This window comes from Mobula hypostoma, chromosome 4 (genome assembly GCF_963921235.1).
Source record: "Mobula hypostoma chromosome 4, sMobHyp1.1, whole genome shotgun sequence".
Taxonomy (NCBI): domain Eukaryota; kingdom Metazoa; phylum Chordata; class Chondrichthyes; order Myliobatiformes; family Myliobatidae; genus Mobula; species Mobula hypostoma.
The window spans coordinates 79,440,479-79,459,997 of NC_086100.1; the positions used below are offsets into that span (position 1 = coordinate 79,440,479).

The following is a 19,519-nucleotide window of genomic DNA, read 5'->3' on the forward strand; positions in this document are numbered from 1 at the left end:
GGTTGTACAATGTATACATACTTTGATAATAGGTGTACCGTGAACATCAGTTCAATTTTCCTACAGTGGCTGACATGGCCATACCTGAATTACCAACAGTCTAGTTTTCTGAGTTCTTCCTGGTAGTACAGACAGGTCAAATCATACAGATGGTTCAAAAGCACAACTCCCAAAATGAAATTGCAGGCTGTGCATTGTAGTGATTGTTATCCAGAAAAAGTACAGTGAATAACATGGTTAGTAGTTTGTTTGCTGCCTATAAACTGTGACTGTGTCTCAGCAGTACCATCTTTACCAGAATATGATATCGTAATATCACATAAAAGAAGTGGGTCATGGCAGAATAATAGAGCATTGGCCAATGACCAATTCAGACATCAGACAGGAGTGGATTTCAATCAGGTCCACTAACCAAGTAGAAAAGGCAGCCAAAAGCAGGCTGTGTCAACATAATAGAGCATTGAATAGCAACTAATGTGCATTTGGGATTGATTAACAAGAGCAAATAAAAGGAAGGCTGGGGCAATTGCAGTGGCCATCCTTGCAGTGGCTGGCATCCGGATGGACAGAGTCAGAGTGGTGATCTTGAGGCTTTAACTCTTCAAGGCTTCAGTCAGAGAAAGCAAAAGAAGAGAAAAGCTCAAGGTTAATTTTTTTTTCTCCCTCCCTTCTTTATATCTGCTCAGCCAGAACAGTAGAGATGCCAGGCAGGATAGCTGAATACTCCTCTTGCCTGCATTTCACCACCCTCCTTGAAGACTTCTGGTAGGATCCGATCTGGGCCTGGACCTTACTTGGCTGCAGCTGTTCAACTGCCTTCCTAGCTTCAACCAATGTGGGGGGTTCGCCAAGGGCCTCCAAGACCAGGCACTGGGGCATAATTTCTATGGCTTGGTCGTTTATCTTGGATGGCCTGTTCAGCAGCTGGTTGAAATGGTCTGCCCAACATTGGACAATGTTGCCTTTGTTATTGAGAGCACTCCATCCAAGGAACAGACTGGTGCCATGTTGTTGTAGGAAGGTCCGCACACTGCCTTTAGACCACCAAAAAACTTCTTTGTGTTGTTATGGTCAGTGTAATGCCAAAGCTCTGCCACTTTGGCCTCCCACCACTGATCTTTCACCTTCCGCAGCTCAGCCTGCACCTTACTATAGAGGCGCTTCAATCGGTCATGTTTGGAGGTTGACTGCTTGTCACTGAGCCAGCTTGCAAAGGCTTCCTGCTTCTGCCTGAGGAGGGTGACGATATCAGAGTTGTTCTCATCAGAACATTCTTGATGCTTCCTCTTGGGGTGTCTGAGAACGGCACTTGCAGCGCTGTACGAGGCGTCTCTGAAGGCAGCCCATGCTGTTTCTGGGCCTACTTTCTCTGGCAGCTGCTCAAGTTGTTCCTCCAGTTTGCTGATCAGATCTTCTTTGATGTTGGGGTCAGCGAGCCATTGCATATCCAGCTTCCGCTTAGCATCAGCCTGCTGGCGCCTGTGTGCTCTAGCGATCTGAAATGACAGCTTGCTTCTCAGCAGGATGTGGTCAGCCCAGCAGTCTGCACCCCTCATCACTGTGCTGATGATCACACCCCTGATGACCCAGCGCTTTGTGATCACGTAATCAATCAGGTGCCTGTTCTTGGAGCGCGGGTGCACCCAGGTTGCCTTGTGAATGTCTGGAAGCTGAAAGAGGGTGTTGGTGATTGTCAGCCCATTTTCTGCACAGGGGTGAGTAGTAGCTGCCCAATTCAATTCTCCTTTCCAAGGCCATGCTTGCGAATGACTTCCGGCCAAGACTGATGTTCACTGCCAACTTGGGCATTAAAGTCGCCAAGTAGCAGGATCTTGTCGTCTCTGGGGACAGAGCTTCGCAGCTGGCCAGGCTCCTGGTAGAACAGTTCCTTCTGTTCAGATATGTAGGTCATAGTGGGTGCGTAGGCACTGATCAAAGTCAAATGAGTCTTGGCTTTCAGAGGCAGCCTGATTACCAGTTGATGCCTCCAGGTTCCTGACAATTGTGATCCGGATGGCAAAGCCAACTCTGACACTCTAGCCTTATCCTTTCCCTTGCCACTCCAGAAAAATAGGTAGCCAGCCCCTGCTTCTGTGATATCACCAGTCTCGGCCAAGCATGTCTCACTGAGTGCCGCAATGTTGATGTTGTACGTGTCCTACAAGCGCAGTTCACCTCACTGGTATGTTACTGGTCTTGTTCTCCATGAGTGGGCTGACGTTCCAGGCTCCAATGCAGAGTTTGCTCAGCTTTCTGTTGGTTCTTCTTTCTTTTGTGGTGTTTGAGGTAGTTCAACCGTAAAATAGATGCTTAGTCAGCTGTAGTATGCTGACAGGATAGGGCGAGGCAAGCTTTCATTAGATCACCTTTTTCAGACCCTTTCCCGGGAGTGGGGAGTAGTGCAGTCCATGAAGAGGACTGCTCCATCGTCAAGGTGGCTGCTGAACACGGCCCTTGTCTCATGAGAAGACAGCAACTATCCTGCCTTGGCTGCCTGGATGCAGGAGCATTATTAGTGGCTCTCAGCACCATCTTATGCCTGCCACCATCGCCACTCGCCCATCGCCCAGGTCTTGAGTTGGTTGTGGAGACTGGAGTTGCCAAATCCTGGGCTGGAGGTTTACGAAGACCACAAGTTGCTGAAATGTCACGATCTCCCTCTTGGTCCAGGTGCTGATGTCAAAAGGGATGCCAGGCATAATGTTTTGATGACGGCTGAACTGCAGGAGCTGCCAGAATGAAATTGAATGAATATCAAACTGCCTCAGGGGCTCTGACTCTGGATTTCTTTCTTAGGGATTACTCCCAAAGCCTTTCCCATGAGTGGGTATAGCTGCAAGGCAATGGAAGTTTTAAATCAGAGTTTACCTTCTCCTAGGAGACTATAGGCCAGTTAGTCTGACCTCAGTGGTTGGGAAGATGTTGGAGTCAATTATTAAGGATAAAGTCCCAGGCTACTTGGAGAAACATGATAAAATAGACCATAATCAGCATGTTTTCCTGAAGGGAAAGTCTTGTCTGACAAGTCTGTTGGAATTCTTTGAAGAAGTAACAAGCAGGATAGACAAAGGAGAATCATGTGATGTTGTGTAATTGGACTTTCAAAAAGCCTTCGACAAGGTGCCACACATGAGGCTGATTTACAAGCTATGAGCCCATAGCATTACAGGAAAGATTCTAGCACGGATAAAGCAGTGGCTGATTGGCAAGCGGCAAAGAGTCAGAACAAAGGGAGCCTTTTCAGTAACTAGTAACTTTTGGCTGCCAGTAACTAGTAGTGTTCCACATGGGTCTGTGTTGGAATCAATTCTTTTTACATTATATGTCAATAATATGGTTGATGAAATTGATGGCTTTGTTGCAAAGTTTGCAGATGATACGAAGATAGTTGTAGGGGCAGGTGATTTTGAAGAAGTAGAGAGGCCACAGTAGAACTGAGACAGATTAGGATAATAGGCAAACAAATGGCAGATGGACTACAGTATCAGTCATGCACTTTGGTAGAAGAAATGAATGGAATGACTGTTTTCTAAATAGAGAGAAAATACAAAAAATTGTGGTGCATGGGACTTGGGAGTCATTGTGCAGGATTCCCTGAAGGTTAATTTGCAGGATAGGTCTGTAGTAAGGAAAGCAAATGCAATATTAGCATTCATTTCAAGAGGACTAGAATATAAAAACAAGGATGTAATGTTGAAACTTTATAAATCACTGGTGAGGCTTCACTTGGGGTATTGTGAGCAAATTTGGGCCCTTTGTCTTAGAAAGGATGTGCAGAAATTGGAGAGGGTTCAAAGGAGGTTCACGAAAATGATTCTAGGATTGAATGGCTTGTCCTCTAATATCTCTAATATCTCATTCACCAGGATACAGGACAATGAGGGGTGACCTCATTGAAACCAATTGAATGGTGGAAGGCCTTGATAAAGTGGATGTGGAGAGGATGTTTCCTATGGTGGGAGAGTCTGAGACCAGCGGACACTCAGAATAGAGGCGCGTCCTTTTAGAACAGAGATGAAGAGGAATTATTTAGCCAGATGGTAGTGAATTTGTGGAATTCATTGCCATAGGCAGTTATGGAAGCCAAGTCTTTATTTACATCCAAGGCAGAGGTTGACAGATTCTTGATTGGTCATGGCATGAAGGGATACGTGGAGAAGGCAGGAAATTGGGGCCAAGAGGAGAAGTGGATCAATCATGATGAAATGGTGGAGCAGACTCGATGGGCCAAATAGCCTAATTCTGTTCCTATATCTTAGAGCTGAAGTGGAATATGATTTTTCTTTCAGTCATTCTACATCATTATTACAATTTGGAAAAGGGTTTTTTTTGTTCTCTCTGAATCACCACTTCATTCACACAGTAGCTCCATTTTTCCTCTGTCCCGTGGTGTGAATACATCCGATACTCCTTAAGCTAAAACAACCTGACAGAAAAGGTTGAGGACTGCAACTGAACATGAACTCTGTTGTTTCTTATTTGGTTTACTGCCCATGTAGTGGTGGTAATACAAACATAATCTGCAAAAATAAATTTTGCATTCAAAATTCACGAATGCTATTCAGAACATCTCTCCAAGCTTGAAAAATGGATTAATATTCCTTGGATTGCACCTTAATGTTTTTTGCTATTTGCATTGACATTGAAGATAAACAAGAAACAATTGAAAGTAGCTAGTAAAACAATTTAGTGACATTACAAAGAGTAATGCTAATTTGAAGATGGAGTGTTTAAATAATTAGTGTGCTCTGTTTGATTAATGGAACCACACCAGCAGGAGATTTATGTTCTTTATTGACATCATCACCACCACCCCCCCCAACACTTATATTAACATTGCTATTTTCAATTTTACTTCATTTCTCTCTGGACTTTAGAATGCATTTTCCTAAGCAAAAATATTCAAAGTTCATGTTTTATCTGTTTTGAATATTTTGGAAGAAACAAAATCCTAATTACTGTTATCACTGGAAGACCAGGCGTATTTTGTGACCACATAAATTATCTCAGACAATCATCAATCACTTTCATCCATCGTGTATCTGCTCCAACTGATACATGTTTGGAATTGTAGGCACAGATGTTAACAAATCTCTTCAGTTTCCAGCCTAGGCTCAGGAAAGGAATTAGTTCAAAATGCTGGCTCTTAAGAGAATTACATCCTTCCCTCTAATTGAAAATGTTCTAAGGCACTTGTCTTTTCCGTAGAAGAATATCTGCTAAATTTTATCAATCTCCAATGAGCAATATGATTTTATGCACCTTTATTTAACCAAGAAGTAATTTGTATTTATATGTTTTAAGAATATGATAAAACACTTTACAGCCGATTAACTACTTTTGAAGTAGAAACTTGATTGTTAAGGGTGCAAATCCAGTAGCCAACTTGCATACAACAAGACCTGACAAGATGCAGTGAAAAGAAGGACCAGTTCATTTGCACTGCCTCAGTAATGAGTATTCTTCAAAGCACTAGAAATTTGTTCCTCACCTACTTCACTATTTATCTGAACTGCATTTTTTGGTAGCTTTTACACTTTATTCTGCATTGTTATGCTTTACCTTATACATCACTGCACTGTACAGTGATTTGATCCGTATAAAGAGCATACAAGCACGTTTTTCACTGTACCTAAGCACACATGACAGTAATAAACCAGTACCATGATGTCCAACCAAACTAATAGGCAGGGCCTCAGTCTGCTATCTAATTGATGAAGTGCTCCACCTGAGGAAAGGAAAGGCTCCTCAGACATATCATGTCAAGCTGCTGAGGGAGTGGAAGGAAAGCGAGGGCCTGAAGCTTTTCTTGATGGTCCAACAGATGGAGAAAGATGGGGGAGAGATGACTGAAGACCTGCAGTCTTGGAGTGTTTCTCCAAAGCCCAGCTTGGTCCATCTGATCCTTCAACAACAGGAGAGGCTGAACCAAGTCTTTTAGTAGTATCTCTCTCCCTTTCAGTCCCGCCCTGGCCAAACAACAATGGCACACCATTTGCCTGCAGGATGACAACCCCATCTAGCAGTGACCTTATCAAGTCCCAGAAAGGTTGGTGGAACTACTTAAAGCTGGGATCCACACCATGTTGGACCTGGGAGTGATCGAGCCCTCTGAGAGTGAATGGTGCAGCCCAGTGGTAAGTGTGGCCCCTGAGGGCTTGCATTTTGCATCGACTTCCAAAATATCAATGCCATCTCCAAATTCGATGCCCATCCCATGCCATGGATTGATGAGCTACTGGAAAGTTTGGACCATGCCAAATTTATAACAACCACTGACCTCTGCAAGGGTTATTGGCAGATCCCGCTGACAAAGGAGTCTCATGAGTACACCGCATTCAACACTCCCCTTGGCCTCTTTCATTTTACTGTCATGATTTTCGGGCTGTATGGAGCCCCAGCGACCTTCCAACAGCTGATTGACCGCATACTGAGGGGATGTGATAAGCAGCCTAACTGGATGATGTGGTCATCTTCAGCACCAGCTGGGAGGACCACTGAAGCAGCTTGAGGATGTCCTGAAGAAAATTGCAGCCACTGGTTTGACACTGAACATCCAGAAGTGCAAGTGGGTCCGCTCTGAGACACAGTACCTGGTCTACCAGCTAGGGAAAGAACTAGTTCAGGCACTGGTCGACAAGGTCAAGGCTAACAGGAATAGTACCTAGCCCTGCACAAACTCTTTGCATTCCTGACTGGTCCTAATCAGCCCAAACTTCACCAAACCATTCACCATTCAAATCGACACCTCAGCAGTAGGGATTGGAGCAGTCCTTGCCCAGAGGACAGAGGGAGAAGAATAACTGGTATTGTACCTTAGTCGAAAGCCGCTACCACGGGAGACAAGGTATTCCACTGTTGAGGAGTAAGCTCTTGACATAAAATGGGCCTTGAAAAGCTTCCAGTGTTACATGCTACACAGAGAATTCGTTCCGGAGATTGACCAGAAGGCGCTCAGCTGGATCCATTCCATGAAAGACCACAATGCACTCATCATGAGATGGTACCTGGTTCTACAGCTGTTCCATTTCAACATCTGTCATAAGGCAGGACAAGACCTGGCAGACTGTCTCTCCCAATTGCCTACATTGTGCAATCCAGAAGAGCTGGGTGTGATGTATCAGAACAGGTTGGCAATGTTAGTTCTCCCGCCAACCTTGCCCCTTTGCCTGCTTAGTCACTCCTCCTTGTTTTGTCCCTGGTCTAGTTTCCCCAATAGTTCACACACTTTGCCTTCTTGTTCTGCAGTTCTTGGGAGATCACTATTTACACCCCTCAACAGTAAAACAATATCTAGCTTGGCTGATCAAAACAATCCATTCAGTTAACATGTTCTACTGGTTTATAACTCATAAAAATAAGGATTCTAGACACAGGCATTCCAAACAGTTTCATTTAGTTTCACTCACACCGTTACATTGGTTGGTAGACAGCAGAACAGCCCCAAAAGACCCAAGGGACAGTTTGGGGTGTCCTAAAATAAAGCCTAGGTTAGTGGGACCAGGCACACCACACCCTTTGCAGGCAACACCACTGGTGGGGAGGCATTGTTCTTTTATAATCATCCGAGCATGTGGACACTGATCTATGGGTTTAACTAAGGCATTTGTTGTGGAATAAAACTGTAGGGTATTTGAATCTCTGTTTAAAATGTTCTAATTCTGCATCTGAAACAATTATTATGGTCTGGTCCTGTGATCATCAACCACATCCCCCACCCTCCCCACCCTAGCAACAGAAGAATTTCCAAGACCTCCTGGGCCAGGCAGAGGCAGATTCAAAGCCTCAGTCTGGCTTTGCTAGAGAGATGTGGAGGTTGGATTTGATGGTCAGTGAATAGTTGTATTGGAAAGTTAAAGGCAAAGTATGTTGTAGTGAAAGCCTCTGTATATTTGTAATTTTTTGTACAAACAAGTTTGTTTTCATCTGTCTATTTGTAAATCTTTTTTTTCCTCCACAACTTTTGCACTTTCAGGTACTAAATAAAAGCCCTTGCATTTATGTGCTGTTGTGGCTTACCATCTGTTTCTTCAACAGGTGACCCTTGTCGGGCATGCTTACCCACATATTTGTAAGGTGTGACACTAACCTAATAGGTTGTAGTTCAATAGAGCACTAAACTATCAAGACAACTGAAGTTACAATATTAGTTCTGTAAACATATTTGAATGAATAGTAACCTGAAAGGATATTTGAAAGAATTGAAGCAATATACAGTATATTTGCTTTTTTTGTATGAGATAACATTGATTTGATTGGGAAAATGTTGAAAAGGCTGATTAAAGCCTGAATCTTGGTTACTACATGCTAATTAATAATTAAATGACAAGAGTATGAATTCTACCTGAAAATTTTATTATATTTACTTATGACTCAGAAGAAAGTCATTTTGCCCATCTTGTCGATGATGACTCTCAGAACAATCTCATCAGGCTCTTCAATCTGATTTGTTCATGTTTATAAAGATACTTATCTATGCTAATCCCACTTTCCTGTATCTGGCCCAAATCCCTCCATTCCTTTCCTATCAAAGTACCTGTGCAAATGATAACTGCCTCCATCACCTCCACTGGCAGCTTTTTCCATTTAACTGTCACTGCTAGATAGATTTTAATTTTCACATAATTTGGAAAGACTGAACATTCATGATAGAATAACAGAACATTTCTGGAGTGTATGTCCCAGAAAGATTATAATGGCATCCTTCAGTGGATTAGAGTATTGAGTAGGAAAGACAAAAAGATACTGAGTCATTACTGTGAGATCAAGAACTATGTGCTTGCTATGGAGTTCACCCTTTTTTACTGTACATACAAACACATTATGATGTGTTGGTAACAACTGAATAACTCGGGTTTTTCACAAGGTCATCACAAGGGCCGACAGGTCAAGTTAGTATTAGTAAAGTGTAATGAGCAGATTTAGCTAACAGGCTAGAAATGTGTCTATTTAATAATCACCATAATAAGAGGTACCTGGTGGAGTACTAAAGACCTGTGCTGATCAACTGGCTGGAATGTTCACTGAGATCCTTAACCTCTTGCTTCAGCAGTCTGAGGTACCCATTGCTTCAATAATACCGTGCCAAAGAAGTACGTGGTAGCCTGCCTCAGTGACTGTCGTCCAGTCGCACTTTCTGTACATCCGCAGTGATGAAACAGTTTGAGAGGTTGGTGATGAAACATAAAAACTCCTCCCTGAGAAGCAATTTGGATCTGCTCCAGTTTGCCTACCGTCACAACAGGTCAACAACAGATGCCATTTCATTTGATCTTCACTCAGCCCTGGAATATCTAGGCAGCAAAAGTGCAAAACCAGGATGCTCTTCATTGACTACAGCTCAGCAATCAATACTATCATCCCCTCAAAACTAATCAATAACCTTCAAGACCTTGGATCAACTCCTCCCTGTGCAATGGGATCCTTGGTTTCCTTACTGGCACATCCCAGTCAGTTCAGATTTGCGAAATCCACTCCTCCACCAATCTCCACCAGGACAGGTGCACTACAAGGCTGTGTGCTTAGCCCCCTGCTCTACTTGCTTTATACTTATAACTATGAGGCTAAGTACAGCTCTGATGCCACACTTAATATTGCTGATGACACCACTGTAAGCCGAATCAAAGATGGTCACAAATCAGCATATAGGAGGAAGATTAAAGAATGGAGGCATTATGGTTGCTCAGAGTTACTAATCTCAATGATGTGCCTCCTACAGTCACTTGGAATATCTATCAGCTATGAAACATCACAGTTGACATGTGGTTCCTACATTGTATCATGCACATAATCTATCGTACTCTAGAACATGAGAAAACTTGCAAATCCTTCAATCACTCTGTCGAATGCTCAGATGCAAAATAAAATAGAAAGTACTGTGGTCTGTTGAATAGAAAGCAGCAGTGAAGTACAGAGATTTCTAAGTACACCTATTCCTGTATCATAGGTGCAAAATGAATTGGAGGCAGTCCAAAAGAGATTAACTTGCCTAATTGAAAATCTGGCTGAGTGGTGCCACAGCAACAACCTCTCAATCAATGTCAGCAAGACCAAGCAGCTGATTATTGACTACAGCAGAAAGAAACCAGAGTTCCATGAGCCAGTCCTCAATGGAGGATCAGAAGTGGAGACGATGACAAACTCCTATAGATGTGTGGTGGAGGGTATATTGACTGGTTGCATCACGGCCTGGAATGGAAACACCAATGCCATTGAACAGAAAATCATATGGATAGTTGTGGATACAGCCCAGTACATCAAGCGTAAAACCTTCTCCACCAGTGAACACACCTACATGGAGCACTCTCGCAGGAAAGCAGCATTCATCATCAAGGACACCCGCCATCCAGACCATGCTCACCTTTCGCTGTTACCATCAGGAAGAAGGTTTAGAATCCTTAGGATCCACACCACCAGGTTCGGGAAAAGCTAATACCCTCCAACCTTCAGGCTCTTGAACCAGAGAGAATAACTTCACTCAATTTGACTTGTCCCATAACCGAACTGTTCCCACAACCAACTTTCAAGAACTCTTCGTCTCATGTTCTCAATATTTATTGCTTATTTGTTTACTAATATGATTATTATTTATTTCTTCTTTTGCATTTGCACAGATCATTGTCTTTTGCGCTTTGGTTCTTTGACTGCCCTGTTAAGTCCAGTTTTTGATTGAGTCTGTTGTGTTTCTTGGATCTACTGTGTCTTCTTGTAGGAAAATGAATCTCAGGGCTGTCTATGGTGACATATATAATATTAAATGTACTTAACTTTGGAGAATAGGACGATTTGGCAAATGAATGCATGTCTGAGGAATTACACCTGAACTCAAGGGGGACCAATATCTTCATAGGCAGGTTTGCTAGAACTGTTTGGGGAGAGGTTAAACTAATTTGGGAAAAGTATGGGAACTGGATTAACAGGGCTGAGGATAGGACAGTTGGTATAGAAGCAGATGGAATGTTCAGTGAGACTGTGAGAAAGGATAGGCAGATGAAAGTGAAAAACTGCAATCAGTGGGATGGTTTGAAGTGTAATATGGCTAGATCGAAAAGGGCAATGAATATAGGATTCAGCATACAGAAGAAGGGAGATAGAAACATAGAAACATAGAAAATAGGTGCAGGAGTAGGCCATTCAGCCCTTCGAGCCTGCACCACTATTCAGTATGATCATGGCTGACCATCCAACTCAGAACCCTGTACCAGCCTTCCCCCATACCCCCGATCCCTTTAGCCACAAGTGCCATATCTAACTCCCTCTTGTTGATCTTGTTGAGATGATCTTGTTGTGACTAGATACTGGCAGGTATGATGCTGTGGGCATCACTGAGCCAAGGCTGAAAGAAGTTCATTGTTAAGAGCTTAACATCCAAGGAAGCATATTGTATTCAAAGGACTGGCAAGTAGGCAGAGTGGATGGGATGGTTCTGGTGGTGGTTAAAAAAAATGAAATCAAATCCTTTGCAAGAGGTGCCATAGGATCAGAAGATGTAGAATTGTTGTGGGTAGAGTTAAGAAGCTGCAAGAGCAAAAAGATCGTGGCAGGAGTTGTATACAGACCTCCCATCGGTAACCAGGATGTGGGGTACAAATTACAACAGAAGATATAAAAGGCATGGAAAAAGGGCAGTGTTACCTTGTTACCATATGCAGGTAGTTCAGGAAAATCAGGTTATTGCTGGATCCCAAAAGAGGGAATTTATAGAATTCAAACAAGGTGGCTTTTTAGAGCATCAAATGGTTGAGTGTACTAGGGAAAAAGTATTTCTGGATTGGGTGTTGTGTAATGAACAAGATTTTATTTGGGAGCTTATGGTAAAAGGACTCTTAGGAGGCAGTGATCATAATATGATAGAATTCACCCTGCAGCTAAAATTTCATGTGTCAATATTACAGTGGGGTAAAGGGAATTACAGAGGCTTTAAAGAGGAAATGGCCGAAGTTGATTAGACAGGGGCATTAGCAGGGTGACAGCAGAACAGCAACGGCTGGAGTTTCTGGGAGCAATTTGAAAGGTGCAGTATAGATAAATCCCAAATGATTAATAGTATTCTAAAAGGAGGGTGAAGCAACCATGGCTGACAAGGGAAATCAAAGAAAGCAAAAAGAAAAATGAGGGCATATAATATAGCAAAGAATTCTGGGAAGTTAGAGGATTGGGAAGCTTTTAAAAACCAACAGAAGACAACTAAAATAGCTACAATGAGGGAAAAGATGAAATATGAAGGTAATCCAGTCAATAATATAAAAGCGAATACCAAATTGTGTTTTTTTCAGATAACCAGTATAAAGAGTGAAAAGGGAGAAATTGGTTATTAAGCTGTTGGAAAATGTCACTGGAGAGGTAGTGATGGGGAACAAAGGAATAGCAGATGAACTTAATAAGTATTTTGATTCAGTCTTCACTTTGGAAGACACTAGCAATATGCCAGAAATGCGAGAGGGTTGGGGACCAGAAGTGACGGTCACTGCTATTACTGAGGGAAAGGTGTTTGGGAAGCTGAAAGATATGAATGTAGATAAGTAATTAGGACCAGATGGACTAAACCCCAGGGTTCTGAAAGAGGTAGCTGAAGAGATTGTAGTGGCAATAGCAGAAAACTTTCAATAATCACTAGATTCTGGAATGGTTTTGGGCATCTGGAAAATTGGAGACCAACCATAGCCTCAGCCTATATCACTAGCAGACTTGTTTGCCACTTGGTCTGACTGGCATCTGAAAGTCAGGCAAGTAGCAAACAATTAAAGTTCCTTGATTTCATTGCATCTGTCATGGTCCGGTCCATGAAATCTGCATTCCGGTTCACGGTCCGGTCCATGTTCCTTAATTTCAGGTATTCCCTGGTTTTCCCCAGTTTCTGTTGAAGCAGCTGATTCTCATTTGGGCTGGCTTCATAAATAGCTTCAGGATTTAGCCTCTGGCTGCTGGATTGTTCCTGTGCATACCCCCTGTTTGAATCCCTTCCCTTTCCCTGCCTCGCCTCGCCTTGCCTTGCCTGTGACCCTCGCCTGCACCGCTGTCAAGTTCCATTGCTGAAGCAAGATAAGGAACTGTCTATTGTTGTTTTGAACTGCCTCTGTGTCCATGCCTTCACTAAGTAGGTCCGGCTGTTTGCCGCTACCTAGTGTTGGGAATCATCTGTGTTCACACCTTCGCTGGGTAGGTCCAGCTGTCTGCTGCTGCCTTGTGTTGGGAACCGTCTCGTCATATTCTGCATTCTGTGTAATGAGTCCTGGCCCTACATCCTGTTCCCAAGGAGGGGTCCTGGCTCTGTGTTCCATGTCTCTGCATTCCTGTCTCTCCCTCGACCAAGGCTCTGTGTTCCTGTCTGTCCCTCAACCAAGTCAAGGCTTCAGGGTTTCATCCAGTCCTAGCCTCACCCAAGAACCTTGTCCTGTCCTAGCCATGGCTTTGTCTTCTCGTCTCATCCATGTGCTTCACCCAGCCCAGCCCAGTGCTGGAGATTCCTCGTCCTGGGCTGGAGTTTCCTTGTCCTGTCCTGGAGTCTCTTGTCCCGTCCTGTAGCCATGCCACATCCTGTAGCCTCCTCATGTCCTCGCCTAGTTCCGGAGTCTGAGCCTAAGTCAAGACCCAGGTTCTGGGTCCTTGTCCAGTCTCTGGCTCAGAGTTCAAACCCAGACTCCTAGTTCACAGTTCCATGTCCTGGTTCCGCTATCTTAGTCAAGTCCTAGCCCAGGTCCTGTATCCTTGTCTCGTCCAAGGCCTGTGTCATGTCCAGCGTCCTTTCATCCCCACGTCCCTTGCTTGCTTAACTCTAGTCCTAGTCCTGTTCCTGGTACTTCAGTGTCTGTGTCTTGCACTTGGGTCCACTCCCAACGCCTCCCACTATGACAGCATCATCATCACTCAAGCCTGAGATGGGCATTCTGTCAGAAAAAGAAGCAGGTGGTCAAGGTGGAACTAGCAGTGCTTTGGGAAGACTGGATCGAGGGGGTGTTCAAGCATACAAGACCGAATCTGAGGAGCTGGTAAAACAGTGCCAGAGACAGGGCTGGAGGGCACATTGTGAGCCTCTCGATGTAGGGTTTAGAGGTTTTGCTGGCTGCTCACTCCACAGAACCTACTCTCTCCTTGGCATTATGGGGGCTGCAAAAGAAAGAACCCATCAGGACCCTCACAGTGGCCACTGAGCATGCCTCGGGATGACTATGTAACCCATGGATCAATGCTGCTGGGCCTTGATCAACCTTGGCTGGGTCATCTGGGCGAGGTGTCTGACATTGAAAGACCAGAAACACCCAATGATCCTAGGTCACACCACTATTGAAGTCACCTAGCACATCGTAGGATGTTGCTCAGCATCATGCAATTCTTTATAAGGACGGCAAAATTGTAACTTTCACTCCAGTCTTTAGGAAGGGAGGAAGGCAAAAGAAAGGAAATTATAGGCCAGCTAGCCTGACGCCTGTGCTTAGGAAGATGATAGAGCCCATTATTAAGGGTGAGGTTTCAGGATACATAGAGGCACATGATAATATAGACCAAACTCAGCACGATGTCCTTCAGGGGATATGTTACCTGACAAATCAGTTGGAAGTCTTTGAGGAAATAACAGGCAGGATAGACAAAGGAGGGTCAGTGGGTGTTATTGACTTGGATTTTCAGAAGGCCTTTGACAAGGTGCCACACATGAAACTGCTGAACAAGATAAGAGTCCATGGTATTATAGCAAATGTACCAACATGGAGTGAAGATTTTTTGACCACAGGAGGCAACGAGTGAGATAAAGGGAGCCTTTACTGGTTGCCTGCTGGTGACTAGTGATGCTTTCCAGGGGTTGGTGTTGGTTCCACTTCTTTTCAATATATATGTCAATGATTTGGATGATGGAATTAATGGTGTTGTTTCCAAGTTTGTAGAGGAAACGAATATAAGTAGAAGGATAAGAAGTGTTGAGGAAGCTGGGAATCTACAGAAGTACTTAGGCGAATGGGAAAGTAGTAGCAGATGGAATATAATGTAGAGAGGTGTATGGTCATGAACTTTGGTAGAAGGAATAAATGTGTGAGCTATTTTCTAAAAGGGAGAAAATTTAGAAATCAGAGGTCTAAAGGTCCTTGGGAGTCCTCATGCAGGATTCTCCGAAGGTTAATTTCAGGTTGAGTCAGTGGTAAGGAAAGCAAATGCAATGTTAGCGTTATAAAAGCAAGGATGTGATGCAGAGGCTTTCAAACACATTTGTCAGACTGCACTTGAGTATTATGAGCAGTTTTGGGCTCCTTACCTAAGAAAAGATGTGCTGGCATTGGAGATGGTCCACAAGATATTCACGAGGATGATCCCAGGATGAACAAAGGAGGAGGGTTTGATGGCTCAGATTCTGCACTCGCTGGAGTTTAGGAGAATGACAAGGATATTGGAATGAAACCTTTTGAATATTGTAAGGCCTAAGTAGAGTGGGTGTTTCCTATAATAGGGGTGTCTAGAACTGAAGGGCACAACCTCAGAATGGAGAGGCATCCCATTAAAACAGGGAAGAAAGAATTTCTTTAGCCAGAGGATGCTGAATCTGTGGAATTCATTTCTATAGATGAAAGTGGTGACCAAGTCATGGGGTATATTTAAAGCAGAGGATGATAGTTTCTTAATTAGTAAGGGAGTTAAAAGTTATGGGGAGTAGGCAGGAGAATGGGGTTGTGAGGATAATACTGTAAATCAGCCATGATAGAATGGTGAAGCAGACTCGATGGGCAGAATAGCATAATTCTGGTCCTCTGTATTATGGTCTTATGGTCTTAAGATTATATTCAGCATGTTTTTTCAAAAAACAGAAACAGATCTGTTCTATCAGCAAAAGAAAAAAATGTCACTTGGCATGTCCATTAGGACATGTCTGAAAGTTAAGCAAAAAAGATGTAATGGATTGCTAGCCTTGTTTCAACAGGCTAGAATATAAGACAACGAGTGTAATTGATCAGCTGTAATCCTTCACTATTTAGCACATCTATGCTTTCAGGAAGACTGTTCACATTAACGAGAGAACAATTAGTCTTCTGGCGCCCAACCTTTCCTGATACCTCAATATTTAAATCAGTGTCGAACCTTGTTGTTTAAGAAATAGCCTTTGTAGTCATTTGCACTTGGTATGGAAGTGAGGACCCACTCCATTCCAACATGAGAGCCTGTCTTCTACTCCAGATACTATTGTGCAAGTAGCCGATACCAGGGTGGTAGCTGTGTCACCAATAGCGATTGATACAGTGCCATTTGTCTCTTCTCCCACTTCCCTATCCTCTGGCAGTAGGTAGGAGGCTGGACGTTAATCTTTCTTCTCTGAGACTATAAGTGTTAGGGTGCACACAAAGCCACCACCAATATGACGATATTTGAATAGACAATTTGGAACACTAGGTGTGAGAAAAGGACTGGGACCAAATATAGTTGTTGATTTGTAAAGAGGTTGGAGCAGATGCAGAAGATTTGTCCCCATCCTGCTTATCTCAACATCCTCCTTTCCTCCTCAAATCATCACTATATTAATTCCTGAATACATCCTGCATTCTCCTACTTAGTTTGTGTTGGTGCTGGTTATCTGCTATCTTACTGTGAAGGAGAAGAGTTGTAATTGTTTACAACAACATTAACAGTTATACCTACAGGCTCTTTGCACCTTGCAGAAGAACATCAGCCTGGCACATGAACAGTAGAACTCTGTGATTTACAGTCTGTCATAAGATGTTGGTGCTATCTGTTAAAGTTGTGTTGCTGTGACAATACCATATATTACGCTGTATGGTATCTGGGATAGGCTCTTATCTTGACTTTTGATATCTAGCATTTAATTTCATCCAGTATGTCACTGGTGTTGTTCTCAAGGACAGAGCTCCTGTATTATTCTCCTTAATTCCCCTTGTGGATGTCTTTCCTCATCTGGTTTTCTGAATCTTCATTGCCACATCCAAGGATCTATGTGCTTCCACCTTTATGACTGTGATTGAAATTACCAGAGAGACACTGAAACTGGTGATATAGAAGTCTTTACTCATCACAACAAGCAGTCATTGTTCTGGAGACCCACTCAGTAGAGGCTCCCAATCTCAAAGTTCATCACATTACTTATAACCAATCTTAAGATAAATAGTACATGTGGAGTCTCTGTTTCAGTATGCACCTGACTGTGCCAGCTTCTGGGATTTAGACAGTCTGATTCCCCAGAGTATGGATAGCTGCCGCAACCCCTTTAAAGATTCAGAACCTCTCTGCTAATTGATGGCCATAATTTTAACATTTAAAGAACATTTGAACTCAGGTTCGGTGTTCAATTGTCAGCCTAACTTAGTTCAGTCAGTGATTGCGTTTCTGGATTCTGTCTTGTTTGGATTCTCATTTAACATCTTGCCAAGAACCCTATTCTCGTCTCAGTCTCAAACTCGTGTCTAGTTTCTAGTCTCAGATACTCTGGCACTTGGAACTTGACCATCCTCGCCTAGGTCTCTTGTCACAGTATGACTGAGCAAAACATGGACCCAGCGGGGTATTGGAGCTTCTCATCATCTGTGGCCAGCGACAGTGAGAACATTTCAAGATAGAGCCTGGAGATGCACAACTTCCAGGTTGCCGCTCACCAACCATCTCAAGGAGGAAGCCAGAGTCTCTGAGGTGTGAGGCTGACATTTGCACTGTGGATTCGGTCCATCTTCCACCCCCGGAGAGATTCCGTGGTAACCTGGGCTCATGTCTTAGCAACTATTACCTTGTTTGACAAGCTGACAAGAGAGATTGGTGACGGTAGCGCAGTGGATGTTGTCTATATGGATTTTAGTAAGGTTTTTGACAAAGTCCCTCATGGGAGGCTAATTCAGAAGATTAATATGCTTGGTTTCTCCAGCATATTGGCTGTTTGGATTCAGAACTGACTTATACATCGAAGACAGACGGTAGTGGTTGAAGGGACTTATTCAAGCTAGTGGTCTGTGATTAGTGAAGTTCCACAGGGATGTGTGGACTTTATATCAAGGTGGAAAATTCCAAATTTCACATGACCACAGGCAGTCAACCATCTAGTATGAAACAAGTCCAACAACTTCTGGGATTTGCCAACTTCTACAGAAAGTTCATCAGGAGCTTCAGCTCAGTGGTGGCTCTACTGACAGTACAAACTATAAGATCCACGGGCCCTCTTGTTTGGACTACTGAAATGGAGGCTGTTTTTGCAGAACTCAAAAAGCAGTTCATGACAGCTCCCATTTTGGTCTTGCCTAACAGAGAGCAGAGATTCCCAAAAATGGTCCTCTGATTTGTCTGTTCATCCCAAGTTCTGTCAGGTCTAAGATTCTTCAATGGGGACACACATCTAGAACAGGGGCCCCCAACTTTTTTTGTGCCGTGGACTGGTTTAATATTGACAATATTCTTGTACAATGTAACCATAAGAAGATTTGAAAAGAAAGAAAAGAAAGACAATATTCTTGCGGACCAGCCGACCGAGGGAGGGGTGTTCAAGTAGGGTTAAATTCATCTCAACATGTCTTTTACAGTTAGGGTTGCCAACTTTCTCAATCCCAAATAAGGGACAAAAGTAGCAGTCAAATCCTGGGACACTTTACCCCAAGGAAGACTACCATGACCATGAAGCCTTGCACGGGCACCTGTGTACGCATGCATGACATGCACATGTGATGTGCGCATTCGTGTACAGGCCGATTTTTTTCCCCCCACAAATCGGTTTTGCCTTCATCTTCCCAACAATACTGTGCATACATTATTTCTACTTTATATAGGCTGTGTATTTATCATATCATTCTTGCTTTTACTATGTGTTAGTGTTATTTATTTACAGTTTTATGTGTTATCTGATATGATTTGTTAGGTTATTTTTTGGGTCTGGGAACACTCAAAAATTTTTCCCATATAAATAAATGGTAATTGCTTCTTCGCTTCATGCCATTTTGGCATGAAAGGTTTCATAAGAACGCTCTAGCTTAGCGGGGGAAATATGGGACAAATCAATTTAGCCCAATATACAGGATGTCCCGGCTAATACGGGACAGTTGGCAACCTTATATTCAAATTCAACAGTGCATGACAGGGAATGAGGAAAGGTGCAGCTGACTCATATCCTTTCCTCAAGGCCCGGTAGCCTAGTACTGGTCCGCGGCCCGGTGGTTGGGGACCGCTGATATGGAATGATTGTTCACCCAGGGGTCGCCAGAACTCTCAAGTGCATTAGGAGGAAGCCCCGGTGGCCTGGAATGGCTAGAGAAGCCTGACAATATGTGTAATCATACGAGGTTTGCACTGGGAACGCAAACCCAACCTCAAGGGCTCCTTCACCCTCTACTTGTTCTGGACAGACCATAGGTGTATATCTCCACCCACTTTGTCACAGGTCTCCCCTCTTCCAAGGGGAAGATCATCATCTTCATGATTGTGGATCACTTCCGAAAGCCTGCAAATTCATAGTATTGAACAAACTACTGTCACGTTGGAGATGGTTGTGATTGTCCTTCATCAGGTCTTCAAGGTACATGGATTTCCTGTGCGCATTGTTTTGGATTGG

The 19,519-nt window shown here is 43.4% G+C and overlaps 1 protein-coding gene across 1 annotated transcript in view; it reads right to left on the reverse strand.

Annotated features, from left to right (window-relative positions):
- Window positions 1–917: 917 nt before the first annotated feature.
- Window positions 918–19,519, reverse strand: part of LOC134345959 (uncharacterized) — a 115,522-nt gene continuing 96,920 nt past the window's right edge. The window contains 2 exon segments of the mRNA XM_063047302.1: window positions 918–1,670; window positions 1,802–2,158. Coding sequence (XP_062903372.1) covers window positions 918–1,670; window positions 1,802–2,158 — 1,110 coding nt within the window.